Raw genomic sequence first — 20,087 nt, forward strand, 5'->3', positions numbered from 1 at the left:
GGGAGGATTTTGGAGATCATTGTAATATATACAAAATATTTTTATAGCTTGAAATAAAAAAAATATATATTTGCTACAAGGTATTTTTTCTGAATGGTGTAAGGGAATGTTGTCATTCACAAGTTCTCCCTAAGATGGAAGACTAGTTACTCATTTTAAACCTGAAAGAGATAAAGGTAAACCGGTGTTTACATGAAGAGATTTATAGAGTAGGAGGATCATTTAAAATAAATATTTACCAATTAATATTATTATGTATGTTTTGAACAATTTTTCAGAAACTTCAATTCATGGTTTGCTGAGATATTTTACTACTTAGTTAAGACTCAATTTTTCTGAATGGTTTTTGTTTTTCTTGGATATTTTTACTAGACAGTACAACTTCACTATAAACCCTAGACAGATGGCATTCATTTCAGTCAAATCAACCTTTACTCTAAGAGTAGCAAATGTATAATTGAGTTAGTCAATCTAGTAGTGAAATTTAGTAATGGCAGCAAATGTTATCCCAACACATATTAAGAAAGAAGGTATTCTTGTATTAAATTTGAGGGGATTACTGGTACACCTAAATATAAGGTACTAGGTATCTGAATTGGCTGCCACAGATCGTCTTAAGAATTTTGTCAATGAACAAAACCAGAATAGGACATGTCATTTCCCCTTGTGTGAGTGATAGTGTGAATATGTACCATACTTCCTTGTCATTGAACACAATAACAAGGAGAGCTATCATAACAAATATGGATGTCAGTAGCAGAAAATACACCAACAAAGAGAACCATGTACATCTATGTACAGGCTCACCCACATAATAAAGAATGGTAGATATAACTGGAGCTAACCAAAAGTTTGATGTGACATGGTTTTAGCATCAAAACCCCAAAGAGACCTATACATCACTGTCACATGTATCCTCAAGCGCCAGATACTTCTTACTCTATATGGTAGCCTTTGAAGGAAGGCCATAAATAAGCTAGCCAAAAAGAGTGGAAAAAAAAAAAAAAAAGTCCATAAGTGCAACTCAATTTCCTTTCCTTTAAATTACATTTTAAACAATTTTCAACGTCCCCCACCCAAAAATATATTCTGTATATTTATATAGCATTTTCTAAATCTATAAGAGTGAAAATGCTTTATAAAAAGTCAGACCTCTGCAGCTTAAGGAGACACCCACAGCTTTTTTGCCCACTTCTACCTAGCCATGGCAACTCTAGTCCTGCAAGCAATAGATTTGAAGGCTTAGAGCCAGAAATGTAACCAGACGCCTGGCCATATGTTAGCATTAGGTAAGAGGTAGCCTCTTACTTCTCCTTCCCTTGAGAGATCAGCTAAGAAGATGAAGGAAAGGAATTAGGGAGAATGCTTTGAAAATCAAGAAGTAGTGCCTTGTATAGGGGTAGATAATTAGGAAGAGGATAAGAAGAACCCACACAGTTGGGATCACTCCCCTTCTTCTTTGATGCGCTGTTGTTTGTTGCGACGAGCATCCATGTCAAAGTTGAAGTCATTCCACTCATCACGGGGTGGAAAAGAGATGGTCTGGCGGAGGGTGAAGCGCACAGCGTCAATAACGCGCTCACCCCGCGTCTCACTGGAACCCACACTGACTGTAGAGGCACCACTTGGGGTCCGCAGGAGGTGGGGAGGAGAGGAGAAGTCATGGAGCTGCCGGTGGTCCAGGATGCCCTTCCAAATGGCATGGCGAAACTGCTCAGGGATTTTCAGACTTGCCAAATCCTGTAGAGGGATTTGGGAGGATTCGGAGAAAGAGACTAACATTTAGACCACGTCATTAAGTCATTCCTTGTGCTTTTGTTTAATTGACCTGAATTTACTGACTGGACAATTAAATTAGCTTACTGACTTTGTTGATGTTGTTAAGTGCCATCAAGTTGGTTCTAACTCATGGCGACCCTGTCTAGGGTTTTCAAGGAGCGACTGGTGGGTTTGAATTGCTAAACTTTCAGTTAGCAGTCCAATGCTTATCTTATGGTGCAGTATTATATGTATTTAAACACAAAGGTACAACTCTGAGGTACATCTCTGCTTTTGGGTAACACTTCACTTATTCTGTATTGATTTTGGATTTTGGTAAAGTGGGATAAATGATTAGATGCAAGAGAAAAATCCCCAAAGAAACCTAAGATACTTTCAGATTCTTACATCTGCCTAGATCTAGTCACTAGAAGAATGGTATTAATGGGATGTCTACACCAATGGTTTGAATGAGGGGATGAGAAAAAAAATCTAACAGCTACTGAGCACTTCCTCTATGCCAGGCACCAAACTAATTAATTTATATGCATGTTTTTATTTAATCCCCAGATTAGTGGTAGATACTATTACATCTGTTTTACAGACAGAGGAACCAGTCAATAAAACAGATGTAATAGTATCTACCACTAATCTGGGGATTAAATAAAATCATGAATTGGAGACCCAGGGCAGCCTCTGATACTATACTTTTTATAAACTGCCTAAGTGGCTAAAAAGGTTTCTTGGTGTTTGGATAATTCAGGAAGATCACAATACATAAGACTTGTATTTGTGTTCTACATATGGGAGTGGAAGGCAATACAAATAGTTAGTCTTAACTAACTGGGGGAATATCTCTTAATTTATCTACATAGCTTTTCATTAATTAGTTTGTTTCAATGACCGCTGATATTTTTGTGTGGGGACAGGATGGTTTGGTAGTACACTGTGCCTATAGTCTAGTCTTGATAGAGGATCCTATTGTCACTGACTGGCTTTAGACCTTCAGCAAGTTACACATTCTCTACTTGCTCCAGTGTGTAGAATGGGGGATGCAATTTCTTCTTCAGTCAATACATATTGTGGACACATATTTAAATGTGAATATGAAAGTCTTTTGTAAGTTTTATGAAGCACACTACATGAATCTTAGCTTTTATTATATATTATTTTCTTTGCATTTTATAGGGGATACTCTGAAAATCCCCAAGTTTAACCATGTTCATTTTTCAAGAAGGAATGCCAGATAACTAACACTGGTGCTGAGAGACAAGTTGAGAAAGAGGTTGTCTGTATCTAGTAACGAGCATGAAGAAGATGAGGTGAGAATGAAGAAACTGGAAAACTTCCCAGCACTTCCCAACTCAGAAATCTGTAATATGGCACCATTCACTGCCCCCCAGCCCATGATGTGAAATAACTGAATTTGCAGCTCATCAGAAATATCTCAAGTTCTGATTCTTGCAGAAGAATATACTGTAAAGAAGATAATTTGCAAAAAGATAGCTTTGTTCTTTTGTTCTTGATGCTCCTGAGATTATAGAATCACCTTTTCCCTTTCTTTCAAGAAATCTGAAGTTTTTGTAAATCAGATTCTAAGAATATTCCTGACTCTCTGGACAGATTATAACTGATAGCCCAAAGACTGGCACAAGGACCCAATAAACACTATAGCTTATAATAGCCAGAGGGCGAGCTAGACACATTCTTCAGTGAAAAGTAAAATGTTAAAAATACAGGAAGGGCAGATTCCATGTTCTGTAATGGGGATTTTCTACTGTTTTCTCAAGCACAGGGTCACCCTCTTTCCTTCACTTCTTATATACTAAAGTTACCAGAATCCTATTGAAGCTTCTAAAGCTTTCTCTGGAGTTTTCACTCCTAATGTATTCTACCAAAGGGAAGCAGCCAGGGGGTTGTTATGGGGTGGAGAGTGGGTGAACATAGGTGCAGCCCAGCATACACTGGTCCCCAAAGGGCTGGGACATGCTCATGCTGAAGGGGCATATCTAACATCGGTGCTCAAGGGGGGGTGGGGAGCGTGGGGAGAGGTCCCAGCTACAGAAGCAGCAGCAGAGGTAGAGAGCATCTTCTTCCACCCGCACCCTCAGAAAGCTGGAAGAGAAGACAGCAAACCCCAAAGAGCAGCATATGAACAGCAGCCTGGGAGGAAAATCAGATTGCTGTAAACCAGAGCAAGAGGAGCCCTCATGTGAGTAGTAGTCCACGAAGAGAAATAGTAAGCAAGAAAAGTTCTCACCCAACCAACTTGTATCAAAAGACAAAACAATAATAGTATAGCTGGAAAGAAAAATGATTTTTCTTGACCCTACTTTGTTCACTGAGGCCCAGAGAGGCAAAGTTAAGTGATCATTTCAAGTTCTCATAGCTACTAAAAAGGATCATAGGATCTGAACCCATGTCCAGTGATCACTCTAAATGATCAGAGAGGAGCAACTGAATCTCCCTAAAGATGTGACTTTAAGGAGAGGCAGAAAAGGCCAGTTAATAGCGTAATAGAGCAATAGGATAATAGGCTAGAAGCTGATAGCCCAGGGTTCTATTCCTGGTTCTGTCATCAACTCATCATGGCAAATGACTGTACTGTAGTCCTCCATGTTTTTAAGTGTGAATAACACCACCTGTTCCCTGCTTTCCTCCTTAAGTTTTATGTAGGTTAATGAGAGCCCTTTGAAAAGTTCTCTGAAGTCTTTAGAAATAACTTTCTTGAAGGTGGGAAGTAAATCCCCCCTTTCCCACTCTGCACACTACGAAGAGACAAAAATTCGTGACAGATGAGATGGCGTGGTCATCTTTCTAATATGCTCATATGGGCTCCATCAAAATTGAGAAGTGTGAGTACCACAATGACAAACTATAAAACCTGGGGAGATGGAACCACAAAGTGGATGTCACTAGAGGGAGGAAAGGAAGAAATAAAACCCAAGAGAAATGTCTAACAGTTACTTACATCCATGGAGTAATGTTCAATCTGATAGATGGTGGTCAGCCCCTGGGTCGTGAAATAGTCCAGACATGATGAACAGCCCAACCTCGCTAAGAAACTGCAGAGGGAGGAGGGAGGAGAAAGGAAGAAACAGAAAAAGAAAGTTCACCCCAACTGCATTAGCGAGATAAAGGAAAACCCAACATTTTGCCATAGAAGCCCTACAGAAGAGACTTCTTGTTAAAAAGTGCCTTTGAGTCAGTTCCAATTCATAGTGACCCTGGATAAGGTTTCGAGGAGCTGCTGGTGGGTTTGAACTGTTGACCTTGCAGCTCAAACTGACCATGAAGTTCAGTGCATTATCCTGCAGATCTACACCAGGAGAGCAGGGGCATATAAATTATATGAGGGCCTTGGATTTGATGTTTGGAGCTGACTAGGCACTTAAATTTTAATACAGATGTTAAAATCCACCATAAATATTCCTGCAGAGCAGCAGTTTTCAAATGGTGATCTATAAAAAGGGTTTGTGTTAAAGAGCAGGGGGTGAAAAGGAAGAATAATGAAGCTGGCCAGTTGTTTCCCAGTTCTTTTGTCTATTGGCTGTTTACTTCCCCAAAAGAGTATCTTTTCTTTGAACAGTTTTATGTTTTGAATATCTGTGTATGGTTCATGTGGTAAAGAAAAAACTGTAGGCCCCTATTTTATGAAGAATTAATGCTATTTGATTTTGGTGGTCTTCAGAATACAGATCTCCTTCTCCTTGGTGCTGGTCTCAGATGGATGTGACCAGAGAGCCAGACCTAAGGTAGGATAAGCCATGTCCTTTGATTATCTCTGGGGTTCACTGTCACCTGCTACATCAGCACAAATCATTCTAGCAGTCAAATGAAAGGCTCATTCTGCCCATGAAGCAGAGGAAGATGCACACTCGGCATTAAGATGTGTAGGAAACAGATATTTTAGATTTCATACTTTTTTTTTTTTCCTGGCTCCTTGGAAATTCCCTTGACTGGAATGTACCCATTTCCCATATGGCCAAGGAATAAAGGTCAATCAGATTCTTGAGAGTCCCTGCATTTTGGTTAACATTAAAATTGCTTTATGGAAACCCAATTCCAAAATATTTGTGCCATGGTGGCTGAAAGCTATGAGGCCTAAAGAGCAGGAGAGGGAGCAAGATAGCAAGTTTATTGCCCTTTTTGGAAACCCAGCCCTGAGCACCAATTTGAGGGCCACAAAGGAAGGTATAAAAATGTGCGGTAGGAAGAAGGGAGTAAGTGAAGATTAGAGAACCAGGCATGGCAAATTCTATGCCTATAAACTCACATTTTCACTTGTTCCCATGCCAATTATTATAGTTTTGCTTGATTAAACAATGTGGACCACTACGTAGAGCAGAGATAATAGTGGCTGAACTTGGGGCTGATTTCTTTTATCCAAATTATTTTATTAACTTTGACACTGTCCACCCTCCACCATCCAGAGAAGCTTAGGATAGGCCCCAAGTGGCATATACTATGGACTCACCTGACAATGCTGCAATCTGTGGGGTACGGAGGTGGGGGTGTGCAGTGAGAGGTGGATGGCATGGAGAGTGGGGGAGGGAGGGCCTGGGTAGGGCTGAGTCCATTCATGTCTCCAGTCATTGGCATGTGGGTGCCCATCATAGGAACTGAACAGAAGCAGGAGGAACAGAGAAGGGTTACTGCCATCATCACATAACAGCATACAATGGTCCACCTTGCCTGCTTTAATGTTACAAAGGACCCTAATCTTTCAGTCTCCTCTCTCATTACATTTCCTTCACCATATGCCTACTCAATGTAGTCATCAAACTTCAAACTAATCACATATTTCTTGTTAAGACAATCTTTTTCTGTCCCTTTCTCTACTGTCAATTCTTTGTCCAATTGCTCATTGCTCTTAACACTAATATGCCATTGTTGGTGTTGTTTTTAAGTGCAGTTGAGTCAGTTCCAACTCATAGCCACCCCTGTATAGAGTTTCCTAGAAGTGGCTGGTAGATTTGTACTGCCACCTTGCAGTTCAAATTGACTTTATCCTACAGTGCCACACAGGACTCCTGCCTTGCATTTTCTTTCATGGATTATATTTTTCTCTCTCTCACTAAACTAATCCATTTAGGTTAGATTAAGATGAGATTTTTAGGTCTAGCTACGCCACTGGAGAACCACACACAGTGTCTGGCACCAAGTAAGAACTCAGTAAACAACTTAAGTGAGCAAATGATCAAATTGGTGATAGATAAAGTGACAATTGGAATATTTATTTGGGATTGAGAGGATTTAATTTACTATCTGTAGGGAACCAGAGTCCTAGTATGGTGCTGTGGGTTAATACGCTGGACTGCAAAGTTGGTTTGAACTGCAAGGTAGGTGGTTCAAGTTGACCAGCTGCTCCTCGGAAACCTTATACAGGATTTCTATGGGTCAGAACTGACTCAATGGCATATAACAACATACTCTGATAAGGAAAGGCACAGTTAACTGTTGAAACTCTTTCTTGGGATTCATTTTAAGATTGTATGCAGGAACATTACCAACACTTACTGAGATTTCAGAAAACCACAAACTGTAAACATCACTAATAAAGAAGATAGGCTTAGTTCTAATCATATTAATGAAGAATATTGATTTCAGATAAAAAAAAAAAAAAAGCAAATTAATATAGTATCTTTGTTGTTGTTAAGTGCTGTTAAGTTGATTCCAACTCATAGCAACCCTGTAGAGGGTTTCCAAGGAGCGGCTGGTGGGTTTGAATTGCTGCCCTTGCAGTTAACAGTCCAGTCCAGTGCTTATCCTATGGCACCACGCTATGACTCCAACATAGTTTCTACGGATTGTTAATTTACTCTACTTTAGTGAACAGTAGTGCCCCAAAGGGGAAAGGTCTCTGTCACAAACTAGCTAACTAGTTAACCAAGAGGCATAAACTCATTGAGTCTCAATCTCTTCTCCCCTCTGGCATTCCTGACTACAAAAAAAAAAAAAAAAAAAAGTTGTGGAGCATAATCAAGAAAAAGCAGTTAGTCATAAGTTACATAAAAATGTGAAGGATCATCACAATTGCCACTATTCAGTCATCCTAAGAAATAAATTGAATAGTTGAATAGTCTAAGGTGCAACAAAAAAACAAAGTTAAAAAGACAAACAGACGCTGTTCCTTGGCCTTTTAGTGCCCAAGTAGTTTATCTCCCAGTGAGTCAGCTTTGAGCATTAGGATTCATTTATCATTTCTGAGAGAGCAGCCTGGCAGCTCACAGGTCTTTGTTGCTCCACCAGGCAACTATGCCACATACTCCTCAATCTCATTAAAATACAAGTGGGAAGTTCAAAAATTTAGTAGAAAAGCTTTGTTATCTTTTTTTGTTATCTTTTCCATGAACTTTTTAAAGCCAATCTCATAGACACATGGCGTCCTGGTGTGGTACTGTAGGATAGAGTACTGGACTGCTAACAAGGTCAGAAGCTTAAAACTACAACCCTCTCCTTGGAAACACTACGTGGGGTCTGACAGTCAGAACCGACTCGATGCCATTTAACAACAGCAACAACATATAGACGATTGCCATCAGACCCGAGAGAATCACAATCCTAGTTTTCTGAACATTTTTTTAGAGAAAATTCAGTTTTTTCAAGGAAGCACTGATGTGTACATTAAAAGGCATAATGAAAGTAAGGAGGGATTTCAAAGGATAAGACTGCAAATAAAAAAACACAACCTCAAGTGAGGTTATTTTAGATGCATCTGTCTTTTTACCATCGCCTTTTTCTTTTACGTTTGGGTGTCCACTTTGCTAGATTTAGTTCTAGTGGACACACAAATTATATTTATAGCAATGTTATGTGCCAATCATTCATTTAGCAGCTCAATTCTTACATAATGTCTCTTGCATATCTATATATTTAGCTGATGTCAATAATTTGTATGTGAATAAGTAAAAGGGAGGCCTTTTTCTCTAAAAGGCCATGCCCAATTGACTGTGTAAGGGATAGAGAATACTAGTTAAGACGGTTTAGATTGTAGGAACACAGAATCATTAAATATTACATGGACACAGTGGTACTTGTTATAGATGGAAAGCTGAGTACTACAACAGAAAAGAGACTTGTCCTGAGTTACATAATGAATTAAGCAAGAGCATATAGACCGAAATCTAGTCCTTCAAGTTTTAAGTCTATCACACCATGCTACTTCCCACATATTGGATACATTGCCTTTCAACTGTCTCAATAGTTGGCAGGGGTGGGGTTCCAACCAGGTTAGCAGGATGTGGACTGCTTTTCTATTTTCACACAGATTATTATCCATACCAAATTAACAACCTTCTCTATTTCTAGCAGTGTGCTTTGGAAATGAAACATACATCTCAAATCTAGTTTCACTATGAGAAACCTAAGTCACTGAATTTATATTTAATCTGTCCCATTCTGTCTCTCGCTTAGTTTAAGAGCAGGGTTATCCCCAGTCCCAGAGCAGAGTCTTCTCCTACACTAGCCCTGATGGTCCTTCAGTGGCAGTTGCAGGGAGATGCTCTTACTGTTGGCTCCCATGCCATCAGGAATTGTGGTGGGAGTGAGGGCGTTGCGCTGCTGAGGGTTGATAAGCTGGCTCACAGAAGGCAGCTTGTTCATGCTGTTCATTTTGTTCAGAGGTGGGGAGCTGTTACCGTATGAAGACTGAGACTGCATCGAGGTCCTAGAAATACAAACATGGGAATGATGGTAAGCATGGAACACTGATGAACAAGGACTGTTCTTTTCCATTTGCTCTCAGTTTAAAACATGGTCAAGAGTGATAAGTTGTTTTGTTTTTATCTGACAACATTTCCTAACTAAGCAAGGATATCATATTTTTCCTGACTAGGCAGAGTGCAGAGTTAGATATTTCCCCCAAGTATCTCCATTGTGAAGGGAATATAACTGCACATTCCTATTTATTCAGTTATTTCCTCCACTACTCTCCCCTTTCTTGACCTTCAACTCAAACAAGTTTGAAGAAGAAGAAGCAGTGTCTTATGTAAGGCATAGAAATGTCGAGCACAAATTGCAGATGAGATAGTCCTTATGGAGTTTCTTAGGCCATCTGGAATATCAGAAAGTTTCTGCAAAAATCAATCAGACAGAGCATAGAATAACACACCCTGAAGCAATGCAGAAGCCTCAACTCTGAAACATGCTTTCTGAACTCAGATGTTCATGAGCTATGATGGCACCCATTGGAATGATCAGAACCTCCTATATAGGAGAACCCAGGAGCCTAAACAATTGTTCTGTTTACTTTCTATGAGTCTCCTGGGCAAGAAAGGAAATACAAATTTCCATTCAGCATTTGAAATTGAGTTCATTATTTGTTGTTGCTGTTGTTGTTAAGTGTTGTGGAGTTGGTTCCCACTCATAAGGGACCTGTATAGGGTTTCCAAGGAGCATATGGTGGGTTTGAAACACTGACTTGAGGTTAGCAGTCTAATGCTTATCCTACTACAGTGTCACACTAGTTCATCATAGTATATATTTATGCATTATGTTAAGATTTTATTCCCTATTCAACTGCCATTTCTAGTCTTGCTTAAAAAAACAAAAACAAAAAACTAGTAATGGGTACTAGAAGGAAGGCAGGATTTAAAGTTTGAAAATCAAGGTTTAAGTCTCTCCTGTACTACATATTATTGCTGTTGCTATGGTTGTTGTTAAGTGCCATCGAGTCAGGTCCAACTCATAGCGACCCTGTATAGGGTTTTCAAGGAGTGGATGGTGAGCTTGAACTGCAGACCTTGTGGTTCAAACTGACCTTGCAGTCTAGCGCACTGACCCATAAACCCACACCAGGACTCTATAGTACATACTAGGAGGTAGGAGGATGTTCCTTTGAATGTCATCTAATATTTCAGTCTCAGTTATATACAAATACGCTGTCTGAGCTAGGAAAACTAAGATATAGTTTCACCCTTAAGACACTCATAGAGTAGTAGATACAATAGGAATAACTATCCAACCTACCTCATAGGGCTGTAGTGAGAATTGAAAGAGATGAAAGGAGACAGAACTTTATAAACATACTGCATTTACAATGTGTAAGTATTATGACCATAGAAAGAAGATTGGACTTTAAGCATGTTTCTAAACTGTGGTAGAAAAAGTTCCCCTCTTACAACCCTCAGAGGTGCCTGGGTGGTGCTAATGGTTACTGTGTTCAGCTGCTAACCATAAGGCTGGACTTTCCAGACCACCTAGAGAAGTCTCAGAATAAGGAATATCTTATTTCTGGGGCAGTGTTACAAAATGGAAGAAAGAAATGAAACTTTTAGACTAAGAGTCAAGAGACCTAGTTCTCCTCTCCGGGAATTCTTGAATGTATCATCCTTAAAATCGGAGTAAGTTTGAAACCCATGAGGAAGGTCAGGGCTGTCTCTATAATAATTGGTTTGCAAAGTCAGAAATAGAAGGAACATTCTATTGACTTCTGTGCACTGTGAAAAAAGGAACAAGACTAAATAAATGTGTGAGCAATTTAAAGGTCTTAAAAGAATATTAAATTTTTCCTTTGCAAATGTAATGTCATCATCATGGATGAACACCCCCAAATATTTCTGGGGAAGCTGAGGCATGAAAAAGTGCTCAAGTAGAAGAGAATATGTACCTTTCTGGTTTTCGTATTTTGTTTACCCACTATCCTAAAAGAATGAAATAGTATAGCTTTCTGTGGGGAAAAAATAACAATGTCTAAGCCTCAGGAGGTTTTCCCTAGAGGTTTACTAGATTTTTTTTTTTTTTTTTTTTCTAGGAATCCAATGTAAAAGAGATATCGAAAGCCCCTTTCAGGTATTTCTGGTTTAAAGTGAAAACCTGGAAATGGCAACACTCAGTTCTAAAGTCTAAATGATTTAGGTTCCTTTATACATTGCTAAGAATATATCCCAAATTTCAGAGCTGAAAGTGGTCTGATTAGAAATTATGCTTCCTAATTTCAGGTCTAGTGGGCAATGTCCAACCCTTGGGCTGTTTGTTGTTGTTGTTAAGTGCCATCAAGAAGGTTCTGACTCATAGCGACCCTGCATAGGGTTTCCAAGGAGTGACTGGTAAGCATGAACCAGTGACCCTGCGGTTCATACTGACCTTGCAATACAGAGCACTAACCCGCAGCGCCACACCAGGATAAGACCTGTGAAATCATTTGGTCTGACCCTGCCAAGAGAACTGCACTTCCAGCCATCACACTGTTGTTGTTGTTAAGTGCCATTGAGTCAGTTCCGACTCATAGCAACCCTGTATAGTTTCCAAGAAGCAGATGGTGAGCTTGAACTGCTGACCTTGCTGTTCAAACCTACTTTGCAATCCAGCGCATTAACTCATAGTGCCACTCCCACATTGTTGTTGTTGTTAAGTGCCGTCGAGTCGGTTCTGACCCATAGCGACCTTGTATAGGGTTTCCTAGGAGCAACTGGTGAGCTTGTACTGCCAACCTTGCAATTCAAATGGCTTTGCAGTCTGGTGTATTAACTCACAGCGCCACACCAGGACTCATTAGCAATGAGTTAATTAAATGTTTGACCAAACATAGCAGGCTAATTTTTAAGTTGAGAATTTACGGCTCACAAATGATGTTATAAATTTTGGCAGATAAAAGGTTACCCACTTCTCTGGTTGTTACGAATCGGGCTGCTAATCTCATGGTCAGCTGTTCCTCGGGAGAAATATGAGGCATTCTGCTCCCGTAAAGATTTACAGCCTCAAAAACCCTGTACAGGGTCGCAACCGACTCCACAGCACATAACAACAAGCACCCCTGATCTATGTGATTAAAAAGTAAAAATACTTGAGTAATACAAATTCAAAAGTCATTTTTTCCACTTTCAGGAGATGCTTAGAATTCTACCAAGGGATTCTTTTTGCTTACAGTTTTCATTGTCCATGCGGAAACAGCTCGCTAGTAAACTAAATCTATTTCACCAAACCACTGATGGGATACAGAACTGCCGAGAGAGAATAGGAATGTGGCGTGTACAGCAGGATATCCCTAGTTATGAGGAAGGTCAAGAAAGGGAACACATGTAAGTAACATCAGTAAAAATAATTGCATTTCCTTTTAAATGGTTCCCAGCACTGCCGGTAACCTCTTCTCTCTAGCTGAGTAATTGTGCTTCAAAGACAAAGCCTGCAGTTAATTTCTATGTAGGCTAACTGTAATTTCCAAATATTTTGCAATAATTTCAAATACATATACGTTTATACAAAAGTTAGTAGAAACTCATCAAAATTTGCATAACAACGGGGTGGAAGATAAAAGAAACTTGAAAAGCTAAAAAACAGCAATGTACTCACCAACTCTTTAAGGGATTTGTGAATCAAAGTTACTTAAATGAATTGAAAGCACTTTGCAAGTATAGCAAAAACACTGGATTTTAATAACATACATTTATGTTAAACAATGATTTTTTAAATACTTTCACAAACTACTAGACTTAGTTGTTTTATTTACAACAATTTCTTATAAAGCTTTTAAGGGAATTATTCAAAATTCAGATTATAGTGTAATTTAAAAAGAAAGGCATTAGACAAGTTTCATTACAGATTTCTGGTTGAATATTTGCTAATGCCATTGTCATGGGAGTCAAATGATTCAATAAATCTGGATTTGGTTTAGACTGTTTTCAGTAAATTTGTGAATTTAAGATACACCTTGAGGCTGGTTTGGAGGTATCAAAAATGATCCAATGATGCTCCAATGCCTGGCTCCCAACAGCGGAATTAAACTTGCATGGGACTAAAATATATTTTTTAATTAGTTTAAGCACTGTAGTTTATTCTTAGGATTGACGACATTGATATAGTATGTTTTACAGGGAATCGTAAATAAATAAAAGCAGTGAAATAATGACAGAGGTGTGAACAGAACCAAAGTAATAAGTATTCTTATTCTTTACAGTACACATAGTACTACAGGAACTTAAGTGAGATTATTCAAGTTTTTAAGGAAACAGCCTCCTCCCCAAAATAAAAAGGCAAAATAGACAGAAAAGAAAGAAACTTCAAGATAAACCAAGATGCAAAATTTTATTGAAAATTAAAATCACACATCCATAAAGCAACAGCCTCAATAACAAGAAATCACTACTGTGGTAACACAGAATATTGAGCTGGCGATCCACTGTGGGGATACAGGGAAGGAAGGATATTTGTACAGTCTTTATATGTACTACTGTTTTAAAATATGTCTTAAAGAGAGACAGAGAGATTATTTAAACTCTTTGAGTTAAAATATAAAAGTAATCTACTTTTTCTATCTTTAATTTCTAGGCTGGAGGGTATGTTGACTTTGGCATATGTCCATTTGAGCTTGACTTGATCCAAACATTAGAGTTCTGGATAAATGGACTAAGCAGAATCAACAGTCTGACTGGGTTTATAGGAAGACAGAAGGGCAGTAGCTGCAACTGAACCCATTAGTTAGAGGTGTTGTCGTTAAGTCCATTCTGACTCATAGGGTTTCTATAGAATGGCTGGTGGGTTTGAACTGCCAATCTTGTGACCAGCATTCTCATGCTTATCTTCCAGCACCAGGAGTTTATTCTCCCTTTTTAGGCAATGAGTAAAAATCTGTAAATATCTGTGACATTCTTACTGGGGTGTTTTCTCTCCTATTAGAACCACAAGATGTGGCCTGAGTCTAAACGACAGTTTTTGAAGTCGGTCTCCACAGTTGTCGTGTGTGAGGAAGACTGTGCTGCTGACAGCTGGTGGTGAAGGTAGGATTTGGCACAGCACTTTCCACCCACACAGGAGGTGGGGATACTAATATTGAAAGCTCTCAAAAGAAGTTAAGAATAATACCAAATTGACTATTTTGGGTATTATCATCTCTCTCTGCCCAGCAGTACACTTTGACACCTTACTTGGTTATGATTTGCAATATTGCTGCATCACCAACATTAACCGGGCCTGAGATAGTCACCTGTTATTTACATCAGCACAGAAAGTAAGAACAATTTTTTTTTATTTACTTAAAAAGGCATTTTAAATTTGAGACCTGCTCAAAAGCTTTTTTTTTTTTTTTTTAAACTTTTTATGGGGTTTAGAAACACAAAAGAAGTTAACAGAAAAGGGTTCCAATAAACATCATAATGCCCCTCTCCCAACTTGGCCCTTCCCGCCCTCCCAAGAAACAAACAGAAAATAAAAACAACTCACAAATATAGTGGTTCCTGACCAACCAATGCTATATCTAAGGATACAAAATCTGCAGAAAACATCTTTTCTGGTAAGGTTTTGAGTCCCTTTAAAAGATTTCCTCACTAGTGGCTGTGTGTCTTTGAGCAGTTGGGTCTCTCTGAGCCAAAGTGTCTTCAAGTCTTGCTTATGAGGGCTGGATACACCACCCACACACACATACACACACATACACATATGGAAACACAACAAACATCCACATTCAAAATGCAGAGAGAGGGCTCTATGGGTACACTGATCGGTTTGGGGGGTTGGAATGTCTAAAGAAGACGTCAGATTGTTTCGGAGTTTCTCTCCGGGGCTCCACAAGCTCATTCCTGAAGCAGGCTGAAAGGAGACTGCAGAGAGGAACCAGAGAAAAGAAAAGATGAAGGCATAGGGCTTCATATGTTCAAATCAATTGAAGACAGAAACACACTCCTCATACCTTCATGATCATAGCACAGATAGAAAAGAATGCCTGGAAACCCAACTTTTATTCAAAGTCTTCTATGCCTCAGGATTTTTATGAAGGATAAATGATCAAAGACCCACCACCCACCCACAGCTATCAAATTGATTCCAACTCATAGCAACCCTACATGGGGTTTCTGAGACTCTAAATTGACCTTGTAATCCAGCATGTTAACCCACAGTGCCACACCAGGACTCCAAATCTTTATGGGAACAGACAGCTACCTCTTTCCCTCATAGAGCAGTTGGCGGGCTTGAACCCTTGACCTTGTGGTTAGCAGCCCAACACCTAGCCCTCAGTACCACCAGGGCTCCTTATTTAATCAAAACTTTACAAAAGAATCACCTGTGGAACTTTTAAAACTGTACTTCCCTGCATGCCTTCTGAGACCAGGCTGGAACATAGGCATAGATAGGAGGCATAGTTATTTCCATAACTTAATGGAAAAATTCCATTATCTCTCAATTCCAGTTTGTCAATAGTATTTTCAATAGTATTTTCAAACTCCCTTGTATTTTTAGCAAGTTCCACAGGTGATTCTGATACACACTTCAATTGAAGACTACTGAGAGAGGCTTGTCAAGGTGCTCAACATATGGCTTACCAGGCTAAACTAATTGAAAAAAGAGAATGCAGAGACAAGGATAAACTTTAATCTTTTGTAAAATGTCATCTGCTCAATTACTGCACCTCATTATTTTTCTCGTCTTCTCGTCTAGCCTAACTATGAAGTATGAAGAAATATGATCTTATCGATTTGGGGGATGTGTCATCAACCATTTGTAAAGAACTATTAATGAGCATTTGTATGTGCCCAGATTGAAATGGGATAAATATCTTAATTCTTCCAGTGACAAACTTGGCCTATAAATGCACAGATCAAACTCATGAAAGCAACTTTTGCATAATTAAGAAATCAATTATGCCACAAGAATGCTAGGAACAAGCACTTTTATTTTGCTGAAGGTTGTGCAATCCCATGAACTGTTTGGTAATTGTTTCCCAGACTGGCTCTTTGAATCACATTGGATTACTCTTTACAAAGGCATAGAGCCATTTTTACTTAGTTAATGTTGGGACTGACTAAACCATTTCTCTAGGAAGAATTGGTATCACTTTAAAATAACAGGCCAAAATACAAACTAATAGAGAAGCAGAGAAGCAATTTACTGATGTGGCACTGTACGGTAAGCACTGGACTGATAATTGCAAAGGTCAGTGGTTCAACCCTACCACCTACTCCTCAGAAATCTTATATAGGGGTCGCGATGAGTCAGAATTGATTCAACAGTATTTAATGACAACAAAGACTTTTGGCTTTTACTTTTAGTTTGCATACTAAATTTGAGGAATTCTCTTGGAACAATGTTTGTCGGAGGCAACATGTGATACAGATACCAAATTAGTATTATTTTTACCATATCACATCATATCAAACTTTGAGACCTATGACTGAGAGCAGTTCTGCCAGGAGCTGTGAGAACTTAGAAAAGTGATTTAATTTTTGAACTTAATTTCTCTGAGTTTTCTTTATCACTCAGCTCAGAGCTAAAAAAATCTCTCCCCAACAATGTACTTCATAACATAACCGTGGAATGCAGAAATGACACTGTGTAAACTTTAAAGGCTTATATCACTCTGTGACCTATAAAGTTGAACAGTATGAAGGAGTCATTTCTTTTTGACCTATAAAACTGGCAATTTCAAATGTATATTCTAGAATTGTGGAGGCTTTCTAAGTCCAACCTAGAATTATGGTGGTAATCACTACTAACACCTCAAATATTTGTGTCCTCTATGTAAGGCTTTCTGCTCCCGTAAAGATTTACAGCCTTGGAAACTCTGTACCGGGTTGCTGTGAGTCAGAACCGACTCCACGGCACATAACAACAACAACATTGACTTCTACAATGATAATCCTGAAGATACTGCTTGCTTCCCCCTCAAATACATTGAATTTGAGGGGGAAAATCAACTTGAAGATAATCGTAGCCAAATCGGCTAAAAGTCAAAGGACTTTAAATTGAAATACTAAAAACAGTAAATCCACTGCCATCAAGTTGATTCTGACTCATAGTGATCCTAGTATGATGTTGTTGTTAAGTATCGTGGAGTCGGTTCCGACTCATAGTGACCCTGCACAGGGTTTCCAAGGCTGTAAATCTTTACGGGAGCAGAATGTCTCATCTTTCTCCCGCAGAACCACTGGTAGTTTAGAACTGCTGACCTTGAGGTTGGCAGCCCGACTCATATCCACTAAGCTACTAGAGCTCCTGGGAATGGATGTTAGCTTAGTTTTATTACAGCTTTCTTAAGTAAAGAAGCTGAAAATATCACAAATGGCTCTATGTTCTAAATCTGATTTTATTCCTAAGCTTTATTACAAACTGGCTATGAAATCACAGGTGTGGTTCGCTGCCTCAGTTTCCCCAACTATAATATGAAGGTGCTGAAACGGATGTGGTTTTGAATATTCTACTCTGTTCCAAAATTCCATTATTCCCTGATTTATAATCTTAATGAGCCAGCTCAGGACAGCAAAGTTTTGTATTAAGATTCAAATGGAGTTCATCCTGTAGGAACACAAAAAATAGTTTCCAGAGGGAAGCAAGATTTATTGCTAAGTAGAATTTTAACAAAGTGATGCTGACCTGAGACCAGGATGGAAGCCAAGAAACAGAAAAACTTTAGTACCTGATGAAAATGAAAGATTACTGGTACAGAAGTCTAAAGATTACTGAGTAGGTCTCAGGTGACTTCAGCAAAGCTTTCATAAGAGTTAATACCCCTTGAACATATGAAAGGGTGGAAAAACCCCTCTAGTGTAAAGGCTGAGTTCAACCTGTCCCTTCATTAGATTCTGGCTTCTAGAAACATAATCCATTATATTCTTACCTATGTGGACAAATGAACTAAAATAAAATTTCTTCATAAAATGATGCAAAGTCTATTTGTAGCCGTAACAATTTGACTCACCATAACTCAGTGTAAAAGCTATCTTCCATAAAACCTATGATCATGAAGGTAAATGTGAAGGAGATTTATATATAAAAAAGAAAACCATGCACAAATGAACAGCAGAGAGAAAACAAACAGAAGTAATTAAACTGAAAAAAAAAAAAAAAAACCTGTATTGCTACCTTGTAGAAAGTGTATTCACTTCCCGCTAATTTTCCCTCTACTATAAAGATAAAAAGAAAATTGATTCCTTAGCAGTACAAAATAGATATTATGTTTTTGGAAAGGAAATCACAAGCTATTATAGGCGTTTTTCCAAGCTGATGATTGCCAGGCAATTAGATTTCCATTTTTCTTTGTCTAATCATTCATGCTCTTTCTTGGCAATTTGCATAAAAATAAGAGAAACAAAACAAAACAAAAAAACTAAACTGAAGAACACAGCTACTGGAGAATTTATACAGTTGTATAGTAATCCTTAGGGATTATTCATAATGTTACAAAGGCATAACTAGACCAATGTCTATATTTTGCAAAGATTTCATTTGCAGTCTGTTAAAATGTCCATGCACATGTAATCGTGGCTGAGGTTAGCTCTCACATGTGAGACATCAACTCAAAAACATGCATAAGACAATTTTGAATGAACACACCAGGAAAATATAAGGCTACTAATTCCTCTGTACCTGTGATCACTTAGACAATCCCAAACAAACAAAAACGTGAGTATATGTCCCTAAATTATTTTGAGCTTTTTAAAACCATCTCAATTTTAAGATTAATTTTCTTCTCTGATGAAATAAGGTTATTTTATGAAATATGGATTGTAAAACTTTTTCCCTTTAGAATAATGCCAACCTGTCAGTCAGTAAGCAGTGGATCAATCATCATGAGGGAACAATGGGCTATGTATTTCCTGTATGCCATATAAACATACACAAACATCACATGCCCCAGGCTGACTGATGCTGGTCATCTGACTTGCCAAGTCTTGATATCAATGACAATGAACTATTCCCTGTATTTGCTCAAGCTATAGATGTGGGCTTTGAATTATTCTACTGTCTTATACAATGCTGAGGAAAGAACTTCTGGAACATTCTTCAGATTGAAAAAACATTTCTTGGTTAGGAACTGATTAAATTGTGAACTCCAAGATAGCAGGAATCCCATCTTCCTCATGTTTATCCTTAAATGTCTTCATAGAGCATATTTTCAAACAAAGTTTGTTATACTGATCAGTTCTTTGATTCTTATCAGACAAGGTTTCATCAGTAACTATATTTTGTGTCTCTAAGGGCATGTGTAACTTCCTCAGACAAAAAGAGCTACTGAAGGCTGCTGTAGTTTTGTTAGATAAAGAAGTGTAACATGAAAAATATCATTAGGATTAGCTAAAATCTTTAATAACAACAACCTTATTAGTTGTTGTCTAACTAAACCAAGCCTGAGTATATCTCAGATCAGGAATTGGCAAACTACACTGTCATGGCCCATGAGTTAAGAAACGTTTATACATTTTTAAATGGTAGAAAAAGATCAAACGAAGTATAACTATTTTGTGACGTGAAAGTTTTATGAAATTCAAACTTCAATGTCTGTAAAGTTTCAGAAACTATGTTGTCTATAGCTGTTTTGTACTACAATGTTTTGTGCTACAATGGCAGAATTGAGTAGATGCAAGAGACAATAAAACTCAAAACCAAACCTAATGCCATTG

The 20,087-nt window shown here is 38.4% G+C and overlaps 1 protein-coding gene across 6 annotated transcripts in view; it reads right to left on the reverse strand.

Annotated features, from left to right (window-relative positions):
- Positions 1 to 678: 678 nt before the first annotated feature.
- TP63 (tumor protein p63) overlaps positions 679 to 20,087 on the reverse strand; it is a 323,929-nt gene continuing 304,520 nt past the window's right edge. For 2 of the 6 annotated variants that reach the window (XM_006871876.1, XM_006871878.1), the window contains one exon: positions 15,179 to 15,293. In XM_006871876.1, coding sequence (XP_006871938.1) covers positions 15,179 to 15,293 — 115 coding nt within the window. Of the gene's footprint in view, positions 1,741 to 4,729; positions 4,824 to 6,235; positions 6,381 to 9,269; positions 9,428 to 15,178; positions 15,294 to 20,087 lie in introns of those variants that run through there. The other 4 variants (XM_006871875.1, XM_006871874.1, XM_006871879.1 and 1 more) reach the window with 4 other exon arrangements.

Source organism: Chrysochloris asiatica, unplaced genomic scaffold (assembly GCF_000296735.1).
Source record: "Chrysochloris asiatica unplaced genomic scaffold, ChrAsi1.0 scaffold00177, whole genome shotgun sequence".
Taxonomy (NCBI): domain Eukaryota; kingdom Metazoa; phylum Chordata; class Mammalia; order Afrosoricida; family Chrysochloridae; genus Chrysochloris; species Chrysochloris asiatica.